Source organism: Euwallacea fornicatus, chromosome 25 (genome assembly GCF_040115645.1).
Source record: "Euwallacea fornicatus isolate EFF26 chromosome 25, ASM4011564v1, whole genome shotgun sequence".
Classification (NCBI taxonomy): Eukaryota; Metazoa; Arthropoda; class Insecta; order Coleoptera; family Curculionidae; genus Euwallacea; species Euwallacea fornicatus.
In genome coordinates, this window is record NC_089565.1 from 210,455 (window position 1) to 237,119 (window position 26,665).

The 26,665-nt window shown below is 33.7% G+C and overlaps 1 protein-coding gene across 14 annotated transcripts in view; it reads left to right on the forward strand.

Annotated features, from left to right (window-relative positions):
• LOC136346945 (acetylcholine receptor subunit alpha-like) overlaps nt 1-26,665 on the forward strand; it is a 66,949-nt gene that overhangs the window by 37,276 nt on the left and 3,008 nt on the right. For 13 of the 14 annotated variants that reach the window (XM_066296514.1, XM_066296512.1, XM_066296513.1 and 10 more), the window contains 7 exons: nt 3,752-3,796; nt 15,731-15,840; nt 22,752-22,932; nt 22,990-23,105; nt 23,162-23,330; nt 23,385-23,521; nt 23,583-23,729. In XM_066296514.1, coding sequence (XP_066152611.1) covers nt 3,752-3,796; nt 15,731-15,840; nt 22,752-22,932; nt 22,990-23,105; nt 23,162-23,330; nt 23,385-23,521; nt 23,583-23,729 — 905 coding nt within the window. Of the gene's footprint in view, nt 1-3,751; nt 3,797-15,697; nt 15,841-22,751; nt 22,933-22,989; nt 23,106-23,161; nt 23,331-23,384; nt 23,522-23,582; nt 23,730-26,665 lie in introns of all 14 variants that reach the window. The other variant, XM_066296526.1, reaches the window with a different exon arrangement.

The window sequence follows — 26,665 nt, forward strand, 5'->3', positions numbered from 1 at the left end:
AGACATTTTTTATAACTTTTTTTCTAATACCTTTTAACAAACGTGGGGTTAATTTTTGACAAGCAGTTTGAATTTTTTGTGTAAGTTTCTCCACATTCCGGGGTGTTTGATAGACCTGATCTTTCATATAACCCCATATGGAGAAATCCATAGTGGTTATATTTGGGGACCGTGCTGGCCAGTTAATGGGACCGTTATTCCCAATCCAATGATTCAGCTTCCAACTGATCAAAAATCTAACGCAACGACATTTACTTAAAACTCCAGGACCGGCCTAGCTTATTGAGAGAAAAATAGAAAACTATTTTTTTTGTTAAGTAAAAAATAAAAAAATTCTATTTTGTGGTACATTATTGTAAAGGGGTTACTAAGAACTGTTAAAAATGACCAAAAAATTTACAGGTCCGTATTTAAAAAACTCAAGTTGTTGCCATTATCTCAAAAATTAAGCAACATTTAAAATTTTTTTATTTACTGGTTTGTAAACATAAGAAAACTATGAAGTTTTTGTATTAAACGTTTTAATAAAAAACCTTAAGTTTTCAATTCATTTAGAAAATTAAATTTGACCGAATTTTAGTTTTGTCATAATAACTTACAAACTAAAAATCATTTGGCAACATCGTTTACAGGTCTTAGAAGAGATTGAAATTTGGTACATTTTTTCTAATTTAGCCGACCCTGAAACTCTTACCGTTTAAGAAATAACAATAATAGCTCATCGGATTTGGAACACCCTGTATAGTGATTTTTTTGGTCTGGAAAAACCTATTAAAATTTTTAAAAATGGACCAGGCTTTTTTTTAAAACAAACAATAAATACATTATTTTTCTTATATACAACAGTGCACTCTTTCATTAAAAATAATTAAAAAAATAGTTTTACAACGTTATAACCAAAGCTATTTTTCGACAAAATGTGTAAAATTTTCCATGTAATAACAATAAAAAATGTAAGCAACTTCTCATTTGATATTTCTCTTAGTAATATTGTTCCATGGTAGAAGTATGTAGAGTTCAACGTAACGCCCTGTATAGTATAGCAGGGGCTGCTTTTTAATACATGCTAAAATCTTTCATAAAACAGAAATTGATTTTGGACTTAATGCAGATAATTACAGAATTTCAATCATTGTTAAATGTTATAAGCTTAAGTAAGTTGAGAAATCTGTACTGGTGGAGCCTTAAAAAATGATCTTCAAAGGTTGTATCCCGACATAGTTGATTGTAGGGAATTTGAAACGATTTAGTGCAAATCAAAATTGTTCTTGTAGGTCTGGATTTCCTCATTAGCGGGCGTAAAATGGTCACTTTTACACTCCGGTACTTAAAAAGTCAACTGAATTTATTTTTATTTATTCATTTTTGATTTTTATTAGGTGATTTTTCCTATGGCTTATTCAAAAACAAAATAACGCAATAAATACATACATAAACATTTTATTTTTACTTGTGTGTTATATGTTAATACACGATGTTAGACAAATTATTACCTTAATTTCAAGAGTTGAGTCTTTTTAAAATCACGTGTTCACAGGTTATTTGATTTTAGAGAAACTGGGGTTTAAATTTTAATCATTTTTGTTCACTTGTATTTTCCCTACCTTAAAGGTCCAGATTTTACAAATCAAAGTGCCAGTAAGTCTTTGTTACCTTGATTGAAATAATTAATAGTTAGGCATGTAATAAGTGCAAAATACAGGGTGTCTGTAAAAGGTTTGTACAAAATCCTACCACATATTCCTGGGGTGAGAACATGTTGATTTAACCTAATGTGTCTAATACAAAAATGAACGGTTTTCCAAATACAGGACGTCAAAGTTAAGATTAAAAAATCGAAAAAAATTAATTACTTCGTTGGTAATGCTGCTAACTACACAAAATGTCGTACCGGGGGGTTTTTAGGGGTGAAAAATGAGAATCCGTTTACATTTTCGATGCACAATGTAGAGGGCGTTGTCAACGCTCGATGAATCCTCTTTAAAAGGGTATAATTTTTTTATCACCCGGTATAAAATTTAATTGTAACTAAGTTTGTGTTTTCCTACGTGTTTTAGGTCTCTTCGTAAAAGTCTCTACAAGCACTATTTCTTGAGATATTCAATTTTTAAAGTTTGCCGCATCTCTAATGCAGTAACTATTTGAAAATGCAATTTTAACTAATAAATCGTGTACTTCATAAGTAATTGTATTTTTTTTATTGTTCGCTTTTATTAAATGTTCGAAGTGATCTCCGTTAACATCCCTACAAAGATTAATTCGACATAAAAAGTTAAAATGGACCCTCGCCATCAGTTCCTCGTCGTTTCTTAAAATATCCACTGAATTTTGAATTCGTCTCCACAAATCCTCTTCTTTATTTACGAGCATTGAGTGTACCATGGAGTTTAGAGTCCCCCGTAAAAAATAATTAAGTGGAGTTAAATCGGGGGAGCGTGGTGGCCAGATTACCGGAGCATCATTTCCGCTACCGATCCATCTGTGTGGGTATTGCTGATTCAAATAGTTGCGAACATCAATGCTAAAATGTGGGGGAGCACCGTCGTGCAGAAACCACATGTCTTGCCGAAGTCGGTAGATTGTCTAATAAATTTGGAATTACATTTTGAATATGTTCCAATTAATCTTGATCGTTTAAGGGAGGAGGCAAAATCACTCGACCGATAATAAAATTATTAATTATTCCTGCCCACACATTAACTCTAAATTCACGTTGATAATGCGTAATTTTAGTAGCTAAGTAATAAATAAACTAATAGCATATCAGTCATTTCAACATATGTGTAAGCTTCCGCCATTTTAAAACATTAAATTGCACAAAATTAGACAATTTATTAACAATCTTGACACGTTTTGACTTTCGTAGATATCAACATACTGCTACTGTACGTACCTGCTTTATTCGAGCAAATGCGATTTTATCAATAATAAATACTTTAAATACCTCAAAAATGCCCATTTTAACTTTTTATGTCGAATTAATCTTTGTAGGGATGTTAACAGAGATCACTTCGAGCATTTAATAAAAACGAACAGTTAAAAAAATACAATTACCCATGAAGTACACGATTTATTAGTTAAAATTGCATTTTCAAAGAGTTTACGAGATATTCAACTGTACGAATAGTTACTGCACTAGAGATGCGGCAAATTTTAAAAACCGAATATCTCAAGAAAGAATGCTTCTAGAGGTTTCTATCACGAGACCTTTTTCCTTAAAATACGTCGAAAAACACAAACTTAGTTATACATAAATTTTATACCGGATGATAAAAAAGTTATGACCTTTTAAAGAGGATTCATCGAGCGCTGACAACGCCCTCTTCATTATGCATCGAAAATGTAAACGGATTCTGATTTATCACCCCTAAAAACCCCCTGATACGACATTTTGTGTAGATAGCAGCATTACAACGAAGTAATTTATTCTTTTCGATTTTTTAATCTTTGACGTCCTGAATTTCGAAAACCGTCCACTTTTGGATTAGACAAATTAGGTTAAATCATCATGTTCCAACCCCAGGAATGTGGTAGGATTGTGTACAGACCTTTTACAGACACCCTGTATACCCATGATTTTATGAGTTGGATAAAACCGTACATTAGGTTATTATTACATGAACTACTATTTTGATCTCCTCACGATCTATTTAATTTTTTGCTCAGTGCTCAATGAATAGTGGTTTCTGAGGCACAGCGGGTGATACTTCTTAGTGACTCAACTGGTACCTAGGTAATATTTTTTTTCCAGAATTTGAAGAATCAAATTATGACCACAAATGTTTGGGTTGAACAGGTAAGCAATTGTGTTCCTTTTGCTTGCGGCCTATTATAATTTATTTCTGTTTTTTCTTCACGTAGGTACCTACTTATTTTAAGCTGCACTCAGAGTTTTGCATTTGTCATATTGGTCGCTTAAAAAACAATTAGTTCGGTATTAACACCAATCAACAATAGGTTAACCACGGTTTACAAGTCCGGTTAGATTACTTTAAATCTCGTTCCATATTTCTATCCATCTTCTGCACTTCTGCACCAACAATTCCAATTCGCAAAAAGCTAAGTTTTTTCGCTATTAGCTTTAAAAAGATAGTATTATCGGATTTGTTGAATGACTGTAACGTACGTTTTCCTGTCTAAAAACAATTGAATAATAGACTCATAATGAAATGTTTTTAGCTCGTTATTTACCTAGGAGGCTAATCGGCCAATGTCGTCATCTTCATCCCCATTACTGTCTTATTTATATACAGTAGCACAGTTCTATTCAGTCAAATTAACATTTAGATTTTGCTAATCAAAGTAAACAAATTAAATTTTATAAGGTTTAGTTCATTGTTTCATCAATTTCCAGATATTGATATTTAAACAATGTGCACGTTGCAACTATTTTTAAGAAGTTTCAAATAAGATTTTTGCTTATTTCAAAATACGTAATTTTTTTCGTCAATTTCGTCGATTTTTAATATTTTTATTTTGCCCTTTGTGTAACCTTAAACTACAAAAGAAACGCTTTATAAATGTCTCTATTGTGTGCTACAGAAATTTGACATTTTTGAAGTGTCAAAAGAGTTGTAGCTGTTATCTGGCATTATATTATTAATTGACACCAAGCTCCAACTTAAGCAATCAGCTCTTCTCTTGTTCCAGGAGGATTTCTGTAAATCAGAGTTTTAAAGTTCCCCACAAAGAGAAGTGAAGTGGGGTAAGGTCTGGAGACCTAGTAGGCCGTTTCAATTTTATTATTATATTTCACTCACTAAAACACATTAACGAAAAAAAAAATGTGTTTAGAAATAAACAAAAATATTATTTGCAACTACTTAAAAACAATTGTAGCATGAACAACTTAGACACTTTTTTAACATCAGTATGTCCGAATTGACAAAGAATCGAACTATAGTTTCTAGAATTTAATTTATTTTGATTAGTAGAATCTAAATTTTAAATCTGGCTGGATAAAATTGGATCACTCTGTAGTTGCCCTGGAAAAAGTTGATGTTGGCATTGTTAATGTTATGATTCAAAACGCGTTATCCTTTTTTGTTTCAGATTTAATTTATGCTTAATTTAGGCACGTTTATTATGGTTTTATTATATCTCGTTAATACTAGTTGTGGCAAATATCGTATCTGCACCGTAGTTGATCTTATGACCCTCTAGTCTTAGATTCCTCAAAATTCCGAATTTACGGCTTGAAACATGAGGTTTGAGTCATAATAGTGTACTCCACAACTTTGGTGCATAATACGCTATTATTACTAAGAATACGCACAGATTATAGTATTTTTCAATATTATTTTAGTAAGTAATTACAAAATGTCATATACAGTGTGGCTCATCGAAACGGAAACAGAGGCATTTTCGCGTATTCAGAAATTTAAATTTAAAAAACGCTAGAATACGTCAACTTTATATCTGAGGGGGACTCATTATAAACGAATACTCGGTCCTTTCATACCAACCCCCTAGCCGGGGTGAGTTAAACCTCTAAAATCTTAAATGGAAAGTATGGTCGAGTAATATCTTGTTTGAAAGGTCGTTCGATTCTCGTTAATATGATACCCAATTTGGTTAACTCTGATTAAGCAGTTTTCAAGAAATTTGAAAAAATTAGCTCAAAATATGTATCATCTGGTATGAATTAATGATGTGATGAAATTCCTAAGTGCTGTGTTAAAGATAACATTAAGGTGTTTAGCAATTTTTGTTTATTTACGTATTAGTTAATTAAGTGTTCGAAGTGACGATCACCAGTTTCCAGACAGTAATACCAGTTTTGCTCAAATCGCTGTCGCACATTTTGGACCATTTGAGGTGTTATTTGACGGCATTGATTTATTATCCTTTGACGAAGGTTTTTTAAAGGGTCTGGTTGGGTTGTATAAATCTTGCTTTTTAAGTGACTTCAAAGGAAAAAATCCAAAGGTGGTAAATCTGGTAATCATGGGGGCCATTCAATATCGCTTCTTGTTCCAATCAAATGATCTGGGAACTGTTCATTTAAATATTCTCTGACACGTAATGCACAATGGGGAGGGGCACCCTCCTGCTGGAATATCAACTGGTCCTCAACGTAATTTTCATCATTTTCTAATAATTCTATTAATGCAGGATCAATTACATCTTGTAACAATTATAAGTACATGTCATTAGTGAGATTTCCATGTAAGAAAAAAGGACCAACAAGATGATTGCCAAAGATGCCAGCTCAAATATTTAATTTTTGTGGATATTGAATATGGACTTTATGAAAAATCCTGAAATTTTCATCTGATCAATTTCGACAGTTATGACGATTCACTGTACCGTTTACAAAACAAGAACATTCATCAGAAAAACAGATATTGAATAGATAATTGAAATTTCCAATTGCTCGTTCACTTATAGTTTCGCAAAAATGCAAACGGGGGTTAAATTCATCTTTATTCAAATCTTGTAGTAAGTGGATTTTATACGGATAAAAATGATGGGCCTTTAATATTCTTAGAAAATTAGGTCGACTGACTCCAGTTACCGTATTTAATTGACGAGTACTCAGTGTAGGATCCAGATGAACATGTTCTAAAACCGCAACATCGATTGTTTCATTTCTGGAAGGATTTCCATAATTTCTTTTTTTATTAGTTACAGAGCCGGCCTGACAAAATTTATGAACTAATTTTAAAATTCACTTTCTTTGCACTTGATTGTCTTCATGATTCTGGCTGAATAGTTGGGCGGTCCGATTAGCACACTGATGATTTTCATAAAATAATTGAATGATTTCTACTCTCTCTGCAAACGGATAAATTATTTTTGATTTGCGAAACGTAAACGGAATTAAAATAAATTTATCCTAAAATAAATTTTCTGCACGAGAATATTCAAAACTGTTCACGAATTACTGGTTACTACTAACAATCAGGCCCAAATAAGTTTTTATTTTTATTTTGTGCCAAAATATTCCAAATACGATAACAATGCATTATTTCTATCGTCTACTTTTACAGCCAAGTCAAAAAAGAAGGGCTACTGCGCTCCCCGCAAATGGTTGAAATTACCAGAATTCAGGAACCTTAAAAAAATGCCTTAATGTTATTTTTACCACAGTCCTTAGCAATTTCATCACATCATTAATTCATACCAGATTATACATCTTTTGAGTTAATTTTTCCGGATTTCTTGAAAACTGCTTAATCAGAGTTAGCCAAATTGGGCATCATTTTAACGAGAATCGAACGACTTTTCAAACAAGGTACTACTTGACCCTACTTTCCGTTTAAGATTTTAGGGGTTCAACTCACCCCGGCTAGGGGGTTGATGTGAAAGGAGCGAGTATACGGTTATATGTCCCCCTCGGATATAGAGTTAACGTGTCCGAGCGTTTTTTAAATTTAAATTTCTGAATACGCGAAAATTCCTTTGTCTCGTTTTCGGTGCTCCACCCTGTGTAAACAGTGACAAAAACTATTTACTATAAAGTGGTCACGAACAAAAAATAAAATTGAACGGGGTTAAATTAAGTACAATGACAAAACACCGACCTCTTTCTGCAAATAAATCTTCTGGAATTATGATCCGTTTTTGGATTTTTTGAGCAAAAACTATCGTTTCTCAGACATTAAGAAGAAATATTTCAGTTACTATTCATTTTTGGCCCAGCACGCACTATGCTGCCCCTTTTCACGTCCGCCTATGACTTTTCTTTTCAATCGCTGAAATTTTTGTTTCGATTTAATCTGAGCACAATTCAAGTAAGACAATGATTAAACTTATCGAACGGAATTCCATTGCAAAACAAAAATAAACAATAAAAAAATCATTTCCGAATTAGATTTTCTTTTCGACGACTAAGGAAATTCATCAAACTGATACTCATTTCCTTCAGTGATTAATGTATCTCTTCTTTGGATAGTAAATTGATTTATTACATCTATTTTTTAATCATAAGACGCGTTTGAAAGACGCGTAACTTGATAGCAGTCGAATGTATAAAAATATATAGAATGAAAAACCCTTTAAAATTATGTATAACTTAACCCCCTTTAGCATTTACGATACACTGCTCCAAGAAATTAATGCACCACTACGTAATTTCTAATTTTTATTTTTAATTACCTGAATTAAGGAATGAAACATTTTTCTTTTTTAACGTCAATCAAAATGCTTTTAAATAACCGATTTTTTCTTGTACATAACGTCAACTAAACCGTGAATCAGTAAAATTTGTCATTAATAATACTGTGAAAGAAACAAGTGACTTATTAAATTTACATAAGCCCTAAAGCTTATGTAAAATCTTGCAAATTTAATAGCGAGTATTTTCACCTCTGCTTCTAATCGTGTCCTGACAACGACGATTCATGCTTAGAACCGGGTTGCGGATAGTGTCTTGATCCAGGTTGTTCCATATTTCAATGAGAAGGCGCCCGAGGTCTTCTAAGTTGTTAAGCTGGTTAGGATGACTCCGCAGTTGTCGTCCCAGTATGTTCCAGACTTGTTCTATTGGATTGAGGTCGGGACTTCGAGCTGGCCAAACCATAGTCTCAATACCAACATCCAATAGGTAGTCACGAACGACTCGAGCCGTGTGGGGCCTAGCATTATCTTGCATAAACAAGAAATTGTGACCATTGTAAGGAGCAAATTCTTCTAGGATGTTCGAAATGTACCGATCAGCATTCAAAGTTCCGTTGTTTAACACTACTAAGTCAGTGCGTGCTGTCAAAGAAATTCCACCCCACACCATGACTGATCCTCCACCGAACAACGTTGTGTTCACCATGTTAATAGGGATACAAAAAGAAACTGAGCATTTTTTGGTAAAATTAAGCTTCATTAAAAACATAGTTATTGAAAATATTAGTAATCAAAATAATTTCCATAACTGTCTATGGTCTTTGCTATTTACTGGGTAGATGATGGATGCCCTCATGATAGAAGCTTAGTGGTTTCGACGAAAAATAGTTATAGAGCCATTTTCGAATATCTTCAACATTAAAGAATCGTTGGTCATTTAAATGAGACTGCATGGATCTGAACAAGTGGAAGTCGGAAGGAGCCAAGTCTGGAGAATACGCCGCATGCTGGAGTATTTCCCAGCCTAACAAAAAGATGAGTTCCTGGGTCGGTTTAGCTGTATGCGGACGAGCATTATCATGCAACAATATCACTTTCCCACTCCCTTGGCCCGTAAATGGTCTTTTTTCCTCCAGAGCATCGCTTAATTTAATCATTTAGGCCTGATAACGGTCAGCTGTAACAGTTTGACCGGGTTCCAGAAACTCATAGTAAACGACTCCTTTACAATCCCACCAGACACACAGTAAGATTTTCTTGGCATGAATGTTTGGTTTTGCAACTGATGTGGATGGTTGGCCTGGGTCAACCCACGTTTTTCTGCGCTTAGGATTGTCATACAAAATCCACTTTTCATCTCCCGTAATAATATTATGCAGAAAATTATTTCTTTTATACCGAGAAGGCAAGTTCATGCAGATGTCAACTCTTCAATTTTTATTGTCTTCGGTTAGCTCATGAGGAACCCATTTTTCTGCTTTTTTAATTTTTCCCATTCCATGCAATCGAACTAAAACTACTTGTTGAGTTACTCCTAACTGCTCTGCAAGCTGTTTTTCAGTTTGGCATGGATTTTCATCCAGTAAAGTTTGCAGTTCTTCGTCTTGAATCTTTTTTTCAACACCCGCACGTGGATCGTCCTCAAGACAAAAATTTTCCTCACCAAACTTCTTAAAACCATCTCCTAACAGTTGAAGCACCAACAGAATTATCTCTCCAAGCCGAATTAACCATTTCTGTTGTTTCAGCAGCATTTTTTTTTTCAGTTTAAAACAGAACAACATTGATATTCTCAAATATTGCTTGGAAATGTCCATGTCTCTATTTACGTTTTGTGCACTGAACTACAGCCCCTAAGCAACTGAAACTTTTATCATATAAAAAGTCATAAATAAACAACACCTGCTTACATTTGCAGGCGAATTGAACGTGTCTAAGTATGTTTTTTTATTGCATATAACTTCATTACTCAGTTTCTTTTTGTACACCTATTACATTGGGTATATCTTTCATTTGGTCTTCTAAAATCGCGACTCATCTGTCCAAAGAACTCGTTCCCAATCAGCATCTTCCCAATGCACATGATTTGTTGCAAACCGTAATCGGGCTCTGCGGTGATCCACAGTTAACGCTGGACCTCAGGCTGGAGTACGAGGACGCAAGTTTGCTTCCAGAAGACGTTACCGAATTATTTCCAAACTTATTCGATGGTTGTGTGCATTTTCAAGCTGGGGTTGTAGCAATCTTGTTGTCACAAACCTTCGCCTAAGCACGGAAAGCCTTAAAAAACGATCTTTACGAGAAGCCGTGACGCGGTTTCTGCCTTGTCCTGCTCTTCTGGCATGGTCACCCGTTTCTCTGTAGCGGTCAATCATACGCGATACGGATGTATGGGACACACCAAATCTTTCTCCTATTCGCCGATGACCCCATCCTTCTTCATGCAGTGCGACCGCTTGGGCACATTCAGCAGGTGTCAAATTTCTGGATTGCCGTTGCATGATACACTCCTCGCCAGAAAGATAGCCCAGGTGTGATATCTTTAATTTTTCACCAACGCATGTTGTTCGAAATTTAACGTAAAGATGGTTTTTAATTGAGTGTTATGGGCTGGGCGAGGGTAAAATGTACCCTTTCTGGTACGCCTCTGGTAGCATGCTATCGGGTATGCCAGAACTCGCTATCCTGATTTGGCGGCATCAAAATTGCCCACAAACGCCTTTGTCGGCAATGGATTTCTAGTCCATGTGATTACGATAAGGCAGGGATAAGTGCCGATTTTTCTTTGGCGCACTGCTATCTTAAGTTATTGTTGGTATTAGAATTAGCTAGTTGTGTGGTTTTGCGTTAGCAGGTGAATCCAGGACAGGGTACGCCTATGTCTATCAAATCATATGTTAGTATTTAAGATTGGAAAAATGTAAAATCGCTCTCTTCTTTCTGCTGCTGGTCTCCAACACAGAAGTTGTGCGTGTTACGTTATAAAATATATTTTTACCGTAGAGAAAGAAGCAGCATATAATTAATTCCAAAAATTACCTAAGTAATTTTACACATGTAAAGTTTTGAATTTGCGACGAATAATATGAAACCTTATCAGCTCAGAATGTGCGGTTCGTTGAGAATAGTTAAAAATATTAAAAGATGTAGCGGGCAAAAAAAATTTTTGTTTTAATTTGAAGTACGAAATGATAGCACATCTACAAGATAATATGTAGTAATCAACATAAATCTTAATTAATAATAATTTAATATATACATATATATGTATACAGGGTGTCTCACAAGTGTTTCATTATATTTCAGTGGGTAATAGTACATTGAAAAATAATATGACTCCCTATATAAACTATATTCCAATAATGCTTCATTAAGAAGATACAGGGTGTTAAACTTTACTTAAAAAATCTAAATTTTATTGATATATTCAAAACCGTTTGAGATATGTAAGTGAAATTTGGCATGTTTTGAGAGTTAATGTAGACGCATTTATTTATGCAAAAGGACTATTTTTCGTTTCACCAGTGACGTGCGTACGGACACCTCTCAGCACATTTTTAAAGAAAAACATGGTGCGCCACTGCTTTTTATCAAAATAAAAATTATTTTTAGAAGTTTAATTTCATTTAGAAGAAAAATGCTCACTTAACTCTTTTTCGTCCGACGTATCGTTTGCCAGTAAAAAATTGAATACCGTCTATATGCACGATATTCTCTAAATGGTTTTAATAATATTAAGTTTGTTTTAAATATTATTAATTTGCTATAACATTATAGAAATTGTTCAAATTGATGGCCATTTTGTTCAATACATAATTGAGCTCGCCTGTTCATTGATACTCTGATACGTTGAAATATTCCAGGTGTGTTTTGAATTTGTGTGCAGGCGGCCATTAGAGAATATCGTGCATATAGACGGTATTCAATTTTTTACTGGCAAACGATGCGTCGGACGAAAAAGAGTCAAGTGAGCATTTTTCTTCTAAATGAAATTAAACTTCTAAAAATAATTTTTATTTTGATAAAAAGCAGTGGCGCACCATGTTTTTCTTTAAAAATGTGCTGAGAGGTGTCCGTACGCACGTCACTGGAGAAACGAAAAATAGCCCTTTTGCATAAATAAATGCGTCTACATTAACTCTCAAAACATGCCAAATTTCACTTACATATCTCAAACTGTTTTGAATATTTCAATAAAAGTTAGATTTTTTAAGAAAAGTTTAACACCCTGTATCTTCTTAATGAAGCATTATTGGAATATGGTTTATATAGGGACTCATATTATTTTTCAATGTACTATTACCCACTGAAATATAATGAAACACTTGTGGGACACCCTGTATATAATAATTCTTTAGTAATGTGTGCATCCCCCTTTGCTTTCTATAATTTTTATCATACGATTTGGTACCGATTTATATAATTTTTGGATATAATTTTGATTTAACGTATTCCATTCACGTAAAATCGCATTTTTTAATTCTTGTATGTTTTGATATTGCTTTCCATTGCTGTACACGGCACGGGCAAGTTCTGCCCAACAATTTTCAATTATATTAAGGTCTGGTGAGCGTGCAGGCCACGGTAAAACAGAAATATTATTTTAGTTAAAATATTAGGAGTTAGAATTAATTCGTAGCGTTTTACAAGAGATGGCATAGACAGTACAGTATTTCGTTGTTATCTACAATAATATACTTATCGTGAAACAGCGGTCATTAGAGGTCATTTGCTTTGCATGTCCACTTTTTGAATAATAAATAACGACATTTTATAATTTATTGAATATGTCACAATTTGTGCCGAATAAAGGGTTTTTGCGGGGAATTTTACTTCATTACTTTAATATGAACAAAAGTGCTGCTGAAGCTCATCGTATTTTAGTGGAAGTATATGATAAACATGCTCTAGCTGAACAAACGTGCCGGAAGTGGTTTGCACGTTTTAAAGCTGGTGATTTCGATTTGGTTGACAAGGAGCGATCTGGTCAGCTAAAAAAATTTGAAGACAATGCTTTGGAGGCATTGTTCAACAAAGACCCATGTCAAACACTTCAAGAATTGTCTACATCATTGGGAGTTAACTTATCAACGGTAGAAAAACGTCTTAAAACTTAGGGTTTGATCCAAAAGGAAGGACATTGGGTTTCATATGAATTGAAACCAAGGGACATTGAGAGCCGTTATTTGACGTGTGAACTGCTGCTTCAACGGGAAAAAAGAAAAGGTTTTTTGCATCGGATTGTCCCTGGTGATGAAAAATGGATCCGTTACGACAATCCGAAGCGCAGAAAGTCATGGGTTAAGCCCGGTCAACCGTCAACATCAGTGGAAAAGCCGAATATCCATGGGTCTAAGCTTCTGCTCTGTATTTGGTGGGATCAGAGGGGTGTGATTTATTATGAACTGTTGAAACCGAATGAAACCATAACTGGAGACCGCTAGCGTCTACAACTGATGCGATTGAGCCGTGCATTGAAAGAAAAACGGCCGGAATACTCCAAAAGACACGACAAAGTCATTTTGCTACACGACAATCCTCGTGCGCACGTCGGAAAACCGGTACAAACATACCTGGAAAGACTTAAATGGGAAATCCTGCCCCACCCGCCGTATTCCCCAGATGTTGCTCCATCTGATTATTATTTGTTTCGTTCGATGGCTCATAGTCTGTCTGAGCAGAAGTTCACTTCTTACGAAGATTGTCAAAAATGGGTCGATTCATGGATTGCATCTAAAGACAACGCGTTCTTCCGACGCGGTATTCGTGCCCTACCCGAAAGATGGTCAAAAGTAGTAAAAAGCGATGGACAATACTTTAATTAATATATATTTTTTTTCATTTAAAATCAATAAATTTTTTTCTTAAATAAAACGCTACGAATTAATTCCAACTCCTAATATGATTGAACCAATTTTGATGTATGTATAGCTGCATTATCCTGTTGAAAGATGTAATCAGGTCCAGAAATGCGTTCTGCATGATTATTTATTTGTTCTTTTATTAAATTTATGTATTGGACACTATTCATTCTCCCATTAATGAATTTGATACTTGTCTTGCCGAAATAACCGATGCCAGCCCAAACCATTACACTGCCTCCTCCCATTTGTCGTCAAATTGCTGACAACGTCTCTTTTCTTAAGTCATGGAAATTGTATTGGAACCCATCAGGGCCATTGAGATTTAATTTTTTTTCGTCCGAAAATAGTATTTTCCTCCATTTTTTTCCCAATGCACTCTCTCTTTCGCAAAGCTCAAACGTTCTGCTTTGTGTTTCATTGTCAATGGAGGTTTTTTTTTTCAATTTTAGTCTCTTAATTTTTTTGCAGGATAGTAGAACTCGACGAACACTTGAAACACTAGCACCAACACCAGATTTTTCCATTATTTGCTTCGTTGTTAATTGCGAGTTAGAAGCTACACGCAAAATTGCTCGTTTATCACAATCAAGTAACGATGACGACCGACCAGTACTTTTCTTTTTCCCATATTCTTCAACATTTTATAAAAAAATTATGTATTACTTTACGACTTCGTTTTATTACTTTCGATATTTTCGATACTGATAAAATTTGTTGTTTTAATTCAAATATTTGCTTCTTTTCTGACTCGTTTAATTTTTTTTTTTTAATAAATTTATACAATATCACGATGTATTCGTTCCTCGTTGGCAGATAATGAAATACTGAGGAATTTCGAAATGTATTAACGGAATGTGCTATCATTTCGTACTTCAAATTAAAACACATTTTTTTTTGCCCGCTACATCTTTTAATATTTTTAACTATCTCAACGAACCGCACATTCTGAGCTGATAAGGTTTCATATTATTCGTCGCAAATTCAAAACTTTACATGCGTTGGTGAAAAATTAAAGATAGCACACCTGGGCTATCTTTCTGGCGGGGAGTGTACAATTCTAAGGGGGTACTATAAAATTTGCGTACATTTTACACCACACCGTCAAAATTCAAACCAATATTTGAGATACAATTCGTTTTAAAGGCAAAGAATTTTATCAATACTAAACAAAAAAATTGAATAGCCAACTTATGGTTCGCATAAATAAAAAAATGTTTATAGTCATGGAAACTAACATACAAAGAGCCATCTAAGAATTTTTTTTTCGGACCTCAAATTATCAAATATTTCCATAATTATTAAGTGGTGCGTTAATTTCTTGGAGCAGTGTATTTGAGACGGTGACTTTACGGGCTAGAGGGTTGAAGGAGGTAAAGCGAATTACACATTTTTCTTTCCGACAAGAAAACCGAGGAGTTTTTTAGAAATCTATACTGTTCCGAGATAATGAGGAAGGGAAGTTTTCAAATTGACACCCAGTATAGTACGTTTCACGTCATTGCTATGATCCATCTTTTGTGGGTAAAAATCCAAATCACCGCCTTTCTGACTTCGCTTTTAATTAAAATACTTTCTTTTACCCCCTAAAATATATAAGAAAAAGGGTTGAACGCATCGAACAAAAGTATATGAAAAGTCGCTGTTACATTTATTTAACCAGCGTCACATAGCTTCGAAATTGTAAAAATGCATTTTTTTTTTGTAAAATTAGTAGGTACCTACTTAGCGCTCTATTTTGGAAGAGCAAAAGTATGTTTTATGGTTGATTGCAGAAAAAAAATTGGTAATTTTCATGCCGATTGCAGTCATGGTATGATTACAAACTCAAGTGGAATCCAAGAGACTACGGAAACGTTGATATGCTACATGTGCCCTCCGACAATATTTGGAGACCTGATATAGTCCTGTATAACAAGTAAGTACCCGAATACCAAAAAGCACTAGGTGCTGATGATGATTAACGTTAAATTTTTAATATTATTGTTACACTATTGTAAAATTAATCATGAGAGTTTGAATGAATGATTGAGCCTTTGAATATCGTTTCAACGAGAGGTGTTTCATTATTTCAAATCTAATTCACAAGAACTTTAAAACTTTAAGCAAATCGGTGACCGCGGTTTTAGAACTATACAGAGTGTTTTTCGACGTTTAATGAAAGGATCTCAAAAACTGGCAAAGTGTAATTTTTGTTTTTGAGTTTTTCCATTGTCCCTAGAACCAATCATAACCTGGCTAGATTGACTCAAAGAAATCGACAAAATTTATTTTATCTACGTTTTTTTAAAAAGTCATAGAATTTTATTAGTTTTTTTTGTTAAACTACGACTTTCATTATGTATATTCGCAAAAAAACGATTTTATTTGCGATTTATAAAAATTAGTAGGATAATCGGTAGAAACTATACAGGGTGTCCCAGATCAAAATGCAAATATTTTAACCATGGCTTCTACTAATGAAATTAACGAACGCGTATTTTTTCTTTTCGTCTAAAAGTCTGTCGTTTAAGTTTTGGGGCTCTTTGAATATGGGACCCCATTTGGATAAAATAATTTATATTGGAAAAGTCCTTCAACGGATTGTTATGAAATTTGGTTTACAAACATTTTTCGATCGTAGCAATTCTCAAATAAAACCATACCAATGCCAACCAATGCCATAATATAGAAATAAGGGCCGGACTATGGGTTTAGAGGCCCGTATTTATTTAACCGTTAAATATTTCGATCAAGTGATTACATTACTTGATTATACTTTTCATTTAGAAACGTTTTCGTCTCTTGGAGATTCTTTGCAGAATGTGTCGTTTTCTCGTAGTAGCAATTTCAAATTTTACGTCTTTTTATTGCAGGAATTTGTTGTTATTAAATAGGCCATGGCTCGAATAGCCACATCATTCTCCCTGTCAAAAAAATAATTTTAATTGTCATATTCTGGCATATTGTGTTCAACTAGCAGAGGTATTAGTTGTTTTTAATGCTATTATTGCCATATTTAATTGTAAAATTACATAAAAATTAATTTTCATTTATTTTATGATGGCTCTTCCGTTTAGCAATTCCGAATATGCTGATATTTATTTGATTTATGGTGAGTACAGATAAAATGCTCATAGAGCTACAGTTATCTACCATCAGCGATTTCCTAATCAACGACTTCCAAATTCAAGAACGTTTACAAATGTTCATATCAGGTTGAGGGAATTTGGTAGTTTCGCTCCTCAACGAGGAGGAAATCATAATGATAAGCAATATGGGGTAGTTAAAGAGCAAGAAATAATCAATTATTTTGAGGATAATAAAATTAGTAGTTTAAGGAATGCTGAGCATGACTTAATGATCCCAAAAAATAGTATTCAAAGAGTGTTATGTCAAAAAAATTATCATCCTTATCATTTAAAGAAAGTCCAGAACTCGTGGGCATTTTGAACAATTTTTGTAGTGTAAAATTTCAATCTTCTTTATTATTTTGTTTCAAATAATTCAATAAATAACTTTAGGCAGACACGGTCTAATCCGAGGAAGATAAGTAAGAATTACTTTTAAAATATTACTACGAGAAAACGACACATTCTGCAAAGAATCTCCAAGAGACGAAAAAGTTTCTAAATGAAAATTATAATCAAGTAATGTAATCACTTGATCAAAATATTTAACCGTTAAATAAATACGGGCTCCTATATTCATAGTCCGGCCCTTATATTTATGTTACGGCAAAGCTGTATATTTCGTTTCTTCATTTGTGAATTGCTACGATCGAAAAATGTTTGTACACCAAATTTCATAACAATCCGTTGAAGGGCTCTTCCAACATAAATTATTTTATTCAAATGGGGTCCCATATTCAAAGAGCCCTAAAACTTAAACGACAGACTTTTAGAAAAAAAATATTTGTTTGTTAATTTCATTAGTAGAAACCATGGTTAAAATATGTGCACTTTAATTTGGGACACCCTGTATACTTCACTCGTGTGCAGGAAAGTTACTTTTCTTCATGGATTTGAGTGTAGAAAATTTTCTGTGTGCAGTGTGAAAACTGCCGTTTTCTACATTAGCGTAGAAAATACTTTTTTCATTATTGTAGAACTTTTTTTAACTTACCTTGGGGAAAACAATTGTATCGATCTTAATCAATTTTGATTGTTTACTTTACCATAAGATTAACATATTTTTATACATATACGTTCTTCATACATTTCTTATATATACCGACTGTTTCATAGAAAACGCGCCAAGCTATAATTCAGTTATTTATGAATGGATTTTGATACACTAAAAACCAAATAAAATGATATTGTTCAGACCACTAAATAACGTCAAAATAGATTTTTTAAGCTCAGCTTCATGTGATTCAGGAGTCAACTTCAGAATTTTAAACAACTTGATATTTTTTCTGCATTTTTTATAGGAAGTATGTTTCTGAATGTGATGATGTATGACAAATTAATGTTAAAATTATTTTTAGTTGAAAAAACAGAAAATTTTGAACAATATTTCATAATAAGAGTTCAAAATTGATATTGTTATTATTAGTATTATTATCATCATTATACCCGTCAAAAGTCTTGCAATGATTTTCTCAGCTTTTTAAAAGATCCACAGTGTCCTAAGTTGTCTTCTATACGTTTAAATTTATTGCTATTTAGAACTTCTCTATTAGGAAAACGGATAGAACAGAGACTGCTTACTGCTTGCCAGTGCTGCTTTGCCAGAGTTCTTATTACTTTTGAAATATGGTTCAAGTAGATCTGTAAATTACCTGTTCACTTTTTAGTATTTTCAACTGATATCAATCCTTGATAATTGTCGTTAATAGCAACATTAATAATAATAGATCTCCTGTACTGCGCCGTAAACAGAAATAACAACATCCATTTTGAACAGTTATTATGACATATTTTTCAAATTTTTCATCAAATTATTCACATTTTTTCAGTAAAAAATTATTCTAATATTTCCTTTTTATACAACAAGAAATTCAGAAAAATACTTTCTATAAAAAAATATATCAAATACAGTGTCTATTTAACATTCCAAAGTTGATATTTAAGCATAAGACGTTATGTAGTAGTCTGAACAATATAATTTTTTTCCTTTGTTCACAAATAAGTGAGTTTATAGCTTTTCCCGTATTTTATGAGACATCCGGTATATAACATAACAAATGGAGATTGTGTCCTTCCCAAAAAGATTATAATTGTTTAAAATTAGATGCTGATTTTGAACATTGGTAACTATGGTATTTTTCTTGCATGTACTTGAAATTTTACTATTGTGAAAATTTCAAAATTTTGTTATTTAATGGATGCTGAGAAACTAAAATTTGAAAGAAAGAACTACTTTACTCCATTATCAATACTTTGTAAAGTACGACCACGACCAAAGAATACAGAGTATCGAACATTTTCACACTTTGTGACACCCCGAATTTTTTCAATAATTTTAATACAGGGTGGTTCACAACGTAACCGTTACAGAACAGGTGCGTGTAGAGGATCTCAAAACATGTGGTTTTATCAAATATAGTTTGTTTCTGATGATGCCTACGGTTGCTGAAATATCGATTAAAGTAGATGAATGAACATGTTTTTGAATTGTGTATTTCGGGAAAGCTTTAATCTAAAATGGTCGAATTTGGAAAATGTTTTGTTTTGTCTTTATTTGGTAAAAATTTGAAGTGGCTGAAAGCTCAATAAGCAGCGATTTAAGCGTGAGTTACCCTTAAAATTATATGAATTTTTTTAATCTAATTAACAATTTTTAATCTAACAACTAATAAAAATTTAATTAACAATTAAGGTTAACCAATTTGATAGTAAATTTAATTTTATATATTTTTGCAGTCTTATGCCCTTTCCGAGAAATAATTTGTTATCGAGGAAAAAAATATTTTATGATTTTGTTTTAAATCCAATCATTGCGACCAAAAAGAAATTATGTGCCTTGAAGACTTCATAACGTAAGTACGATACGTCTGTTGTCAAATTTGACCTCGTTCAAGTATATGCAGTTTACAAAATTTTCATGCACCTTTTTTTTGTTTTGAAAAATTTTGTATTCAAAATAGCCGAAAAATTCACATTTCATGAACTCGTTATGCTATTATAGTAATATGATGGTTCTGCCAAAATAATGGCCGAAGAAATGAAGAAGAACAGCGAAGAAAATTTTCTAATCACATTATCCCACATTGTTAAATATTTGCTAATGTTAAATGAAAAACTCGAGAAACGGATTCTGTCTTCATAAATAACGCTGGAAAACGCGCTAATGCAGTTAATGTACGAAATGAAGAGCGCATTTTAGGGGATACTGAAAATGACCTCCAATCCAGCACCTGACAAAAAAAATAAAAAAAATAATAAATAAAACGAATAATAATAATATTTCGACTACAAAATTACTACAAACAAAAATGAAATACACGAAAAATTTGTAAACTACAAAAACTTGAATAATGTGAGATTTGAAAACAGTCGGATCTTAGCAACAGAAAAAATTAAAGAGAAGTTAGAGCACGACCTTTTAGCCCTTAAGATGCATAATTTCCTTTTGCTCGAATTGATTGGTTTTGACATCAAGTCAAAAAAAATCTCAATAACGAACGATTTCTTGAAAAATGTACTGTGTACACTGACTTTCAAAAAAACCGCAACACCTAGAAGAACGCATTGTATATATTTGAAATTTTGGAATGATTTTAGACTTGTAAAGAGAAAAAAAATGATAAAAATTTCAAGTTCGTATTTTAATGCGAAATGAAGTTTTTCTTTACTTTTTTATCTGTGACGATCATTCTTTTTGCAATTTTTTTTACAGGCGGATAGCGATAAAGGTAGTATTGTTAGTACCATATTGAATATGTGGTAGTGCAAAATGCCTCGTGTACGCCAAAATGCAGTTTATCGGCAGTTAACCCCCCTTGAAAGGGGGAGAATTGTTAGTATGCATGAGGCAGGTTTACCTTTCTGCGAAATTGCACGTAGATTGGATCGAAATGCATCAACAGTGCTAAGAGCTTGGAGAGATTGGTCTAACGAAAGGTCAGTAAATCGTCATCGTGGTAGTGGCCGTCCAAGAATGACGCGAAGACCGGCGACTTCGTCGTTCAGCGACAGACGCCCCGTTTGAAACAATTCCGTCTCTTGGTGCTGACTAGGTAGCCACCCTAAATCGAAGGGTCTCCCTTAGTACCATGTATCGCAGAATTCCAAGTTTTGGACTAAATTCATATCGTCCTATGGGTCGGCTTCCATTATCACGAAACCACAGGGTGACCCGACTGGAGTGGTGTCGTTTGAGAGTACAATGGGTGGATGAGTGGAGAAGAATCGTGTTCAGTGATGAGAGTCGATTTTGTTTATGGCGATCTGATGGACGGTTACGTGTTAGAAGACGCAGAGGAGAGCGATTAAATTTGGACTTTTAGGAAAGGCATCATTCTGGTTTAACACCAGGTGTTATGGTTTGGGGCGCCATCCAGTATGGTAGTCGGTCTCCTCTTGTTTTCATTTATGATAGATTAAATGCTCAGAGGTACATTAATAGTGTCTTAGAACCGGTTCTTGTACTATACATGCACGACCATCCTGGAAGCACATTTCAGCAGGATAATGTGCGACCACATGCAGCCAACGATACTTTGAGGTATTTGGAAGCTGAAAATTTGGATACTTTGCCTTGATCAGCTCGGTTTCCAGATTTGTCCCCAATAGAGCATGAATGGGATATAATGGGTCGGAGACTTCAACGTTTAGCTCGCCCTCCAGAGACCATAGATGAACTCCGCGAGCAGGTGCAGATTGCCTGGGTTACAATATCACAAGAAGATATTGACAATTTAATTTTAAGCATGCCACGTCGTTTACAGGAATGTATTAATTTAAGAGGAGATACCACCCATTATTAAATTATTATTAATTTTTTTCACTTATTCACAATAATTTTCTTTTGATATTTTGATCGTTTTTATCTATTACCCGACCCAACGTAATGCTAGAATTTCAAACGTGAACGATGTGTTCTTTTTAGTGTTGCGGTTTTTTTGAAAGTCACTGTATGTAAGACTACAAAAAGATAAAAAATTAAATTTACGATCATATTGCTAAACGTTAGTTTTTAATTAGATTAGGGTTTTAAAAAAAATCATATAATTTTAAGGGTGATCCACCCCTAAACCACTCCTTATTGAGCTTTTAGAGACTTTAAATTTTAAAAAAATAAAAACATCAATAAAACAAAAATATTTATCAAATTTGGTTATTCTAGGTTAAGGCTTTCCTAAAATGCAGCATTTTTTCAAAATTTATTCATTTCCTGAAGCAGATATCTCAGCAACTGTTTATTAAAAAAAAAACTTCATATAAAAAATGGATACATTTTTAGGTCCTCTACAAGCAGCTGTTCGGTATTGGTTGCATAGTCAATCACCCTGTATGTGATCTCTTTTTTCCTTTAACTCTTATACCTATAAAACTTTTGGTTTTACCTCTAATATCAGAAGAAATAATAATTTTGGACTGTCTTTTTGAATACCCTGTATAAAAAAACTTGATTTAACTCACTAATCCGATGACTGAAAAGCATTTTGTACAATATACAATAATGACCGATTTCACCCATTACTACTTTGCATCACTAAATTTTGGTAATTGCCTGCCTTTTCCATGAGGACACTTACTTAGTCGGGTGTTGTATGTTCTCCAATAGCGCTTGATGGCGCCCGTGGGGATGAAACTTAGGTAAATCCCCTAACTAATACTATTTTGTTGGGACTTCCTGAGATTTCATTAATCTAAAAATCCATCTACTTTCTCTTATGTGCAGCGCTGATGGAAATTTCGAAATGACTTTAGCTACAAAGGCAACATTGAATTACACAGGGAGAGTGGAATGGAAGCCACCGGCCATTTATAAATCTTCTTGCGAGATTGACGTAGAATATTTTCCATTCGATGAACAAACCTGCGTAATGAAATTTGGTTCTTGGACCTACGACGGTTTTCAAGTAAACCGATTTTTCAGGTATCGCCACGGTCCATGGTTATGAACGTATTATTTCTAGGTCGACCTTCGACACATAGATGAATCAAAGGGATCGACAACTGTAGAAATTGGGATAGATCTTACTGAATTCTATACCTCAGTTGAATGGGACATTTTGGAAGTCCCAGCAATCAGGTAAGCGCATCGATGGACTGCTGTCTTACAGATCAAAAAACGGTTAATAATTGTAGAAGTGAAAAGTTCTACACTTGCTGTGATGAACCGTATTTGGATATCACCTTTAATATCACTATGAGACGTAAAACGTTGTTTTATACGGTTAACCTGATTATTCCTTGCATGGGTATATCGTTCCTCACAATACTAGTTTTCTACTTGCCTTCTGATAGCGGAGAAAAGGTTGCTCGGAACTATACTAACTCAACACTTTAAATTTTAACTTATTTCTTTCAGGTTAGCCTTTCTATCTCAATTTTATTGTCACTGACTGTATTCTTCCTCCTGCTGGCTGAAATTATTCCTCCAACGTCCTTAGTGGTACCACTTTTAGGAAAATTTGTGCTATTTACAATGATTTTAGATACCTTTAGGTTAGTATTTCAGCAAAGTGTGATGCAACATGTATAATGAAAATTCTTTTTTTTTTTTAAGCATATGCGTTACAGTTATAGTGTTAAATGTACACTTTCGATGTCCCCAAACGCATGTAATGGCACCTTGGGTAAAGCGGGTTTTCATACACATTCTTCCTCGGCTTCTAATGATGAGGAGGCCGCATTATATGTTGGATCGCCGAGGGTTTGTTCTTAAATTCAGCGCTTGTAAAAAGCATTGCAGCACGTTTGTAACTTTCACAAACCCGATATTAAAAAAAATGCTTAAACACGTAGAATTTTATTTAAAAAAAGAGGCATTTAATGCATTATTTTCGATGTTCAAAATTTTCACCCCTATCCAGCTATCTCCGCTATCTTTTTAGTTTCAAATGGAAAAATGCCCATTGTAGCATATCAAATGAAAGATAATTCAATAAGGAATATAGCCTAATATTCAGAACTACAATTGGATTTACCTTTAGAAAAATCACAAAAAAGGCCATATCCTAAAAAGGTAGAAAGTCGTAATCTTTGCTTCTTAAATAGACAATTTATACTTATTTCGTTTGGTAAAAAAAGAAAAATAACAATAAGACAGAATTCACTAAATGTTGTCAAAGTAAAACCTTTTTAGATACAAAATATTTTGGTTTTTATAGAAGTCCTTAGTAGTTAATTGTTGTAGTTAATTTCTGTTGTGTAGTTAGTTAGTTAGTTAGTTATACTCAATGACATTAGAAGTGTTACACCCAGTAGAAATAATTTTTTGGAATTCATATTTTGGAATCAACATGACTATACAGGGTGTCCAACGAATATGGGCCACTAACTGTATCTTGTAAATTATGACTAGGAACAAGTTGAAACTTGGACATTATACTAAAACGAAGATAATCTATTGACTAAAAATATTTTTATGAAAATACCACTTCCGGTTATACCGAAAATGAAGGTCAACTCGCTTATTTTATATGGAATTTCCTATATATTATAACAAATTTCGATTCTGTGGAACATTACGAATATTTTTCGTATATAATGTTCTATACCTAGTTTTTATGGTTTTCGAGATATTTAGAATTTCCCAAAAAAATTTAGTTTCAGCCACGAATGTATTTTCTGACAATTCGAAAATGGCTAAGTATTTTGCAATGAAATTTTGCGCTATTATACAAAATTCTTTGCAGTCCTCGGCTCAGTGAGTTAAATCAATTTTTTTTATACAGGGTATCCAAAAAGAGAGTCCAAAATGATCATTCAAGAATTGTAAAAAACTCAAATTTTTTAAATAGGAACTCTCCATTTTTTTAACGAATACATATTTAGCACCAAACATAAGTACTACTTTCAATTCAATTTTCTATATCTAAATCTAACCATTTTCATTTTATTAAAAAATAAACACTTTTCAATGTTCAATACTAAACAATTTATTTTAAATAACGTCTAGAGTTACTAGGTGGCGCAACAGTCACCAAAAACAGGCATCTTTCTTCTGTCAGATCGTTTGACAGATCCGCTTGTTTGAAAATGATTTATTATGCGTTTGAGGAGTTTTCGTGATGGCTTCGGTTTTTCTGGATATCGAATACCAAATGTACGACATGTTCTGGTTAATACTTTTTTACATTCACCGTAACTAATGAACATATTGAAATGATCTTCGTTTAAATAATTACGAGTAGCACCGTATTTAAATTCTGGGGAGCAGCGCCACCTAGTAGCTATAGATGTTACTTAAAATTTGAGTTTTTTACAATTCTTGAATGATAATTTTGGATTCTCTTTTAGAATACCCTGTATGAAAAAACTTGATTTAACTCACTGATCCAAGGACTATAAAGCATTTTGTATAATTGCGCAGAATTTCATTGCAAAATACTCAGCCATTTTCTAATTGTTAAAAAATATATTTATGTCTGAAACTCTAATTTTTTTTGGAAAAATTCTAAATATCTCCAAAATCATAAAAATTAGGTATAAAACACTATACCCAAAAAATATTTATAATGTTCCATAGAATCGAAATTTGTTATAATATATAGGGTGTTCCATTTAAAATAAGCGAGTTGACATTCATTTCCGATATAATTGGAAGTGATATTTTCGTGAAAATATTTTTAATCAATAGATCACCTCCACTTTAGTATGATGCCCAAGTTTATACTTTTTCCTAGTCATAGTTTCCAAGATACGGATAGTGGCCCATATTCGTTGGACATCCTGTATAGAATGCAGGCAATGATACCATGCTCAACATTTTACCTTTAACAGCTTTTGCAAAAAAAAGTTTCATTTCTTAGTTTTTTGTGAAGACGGCGTCTTACCCTTATAGGGCCATCATTCATGCCTAAACAGAATAGCGATTCGTCGCTGAATACGACATTATGCCATTCTGTCTCCCAATTTTGCCGTTCTCTGCGCCAGTCCAAACGTTGACGACGGTGTGCTGCTGTTAAAGGTAGCACTAATCGAAGAGGGTATGACAACAGTCCAAAGGCTCGAATGCGACGAAATAGAGTTCGCATACTACTTGGTCTACCTTCTTCTCCAAACCATTGCTTACTGTCTGAAAATAGTTCAGACTTTTCTGGGAATTCCGGATTTCTTGCAATAAAGGATTTTAAGGGTTAATACCCTGGGAACCAGAATTCTCGCTGTATTATCAAGGCCAAAAATTCAAAGGGTAGTGGCGTACAGTTTACTACTAGATAATAAAAGTATCTGGAATTTCCCGAGTAGTCTTAAACTCGTACAATATCAGACGCACATGGGCCATTGTCCAAGGTCCAACATCTGGGGTTGCAAGAACTACATATGGTAACCGCAAATCAGAGACCAACAAAGATCTGGTTCCTGATTTCCATGTAACCCAAATTTATGGTCCCTAAAATAAATGGAAGGACATAAATTGGTCTGACCGAAGATGGAATTTTCCAATCACTTTGTTGAACCACGGTTCAACTCCCTCCTGCAGGGGTGACCGAGATCTAGCGACAAAGGGGAACGAAAAAAAGAAAGAAAGGCTCAGTCCTACCAGTGCTTTCTCAGAAGAATCATCTGCAAGCAACTCGCGCATCCCTTAGGGCACGTACAGTGTACCATCATCGTTAACAGTGCATATACAAGCAGGGTGTG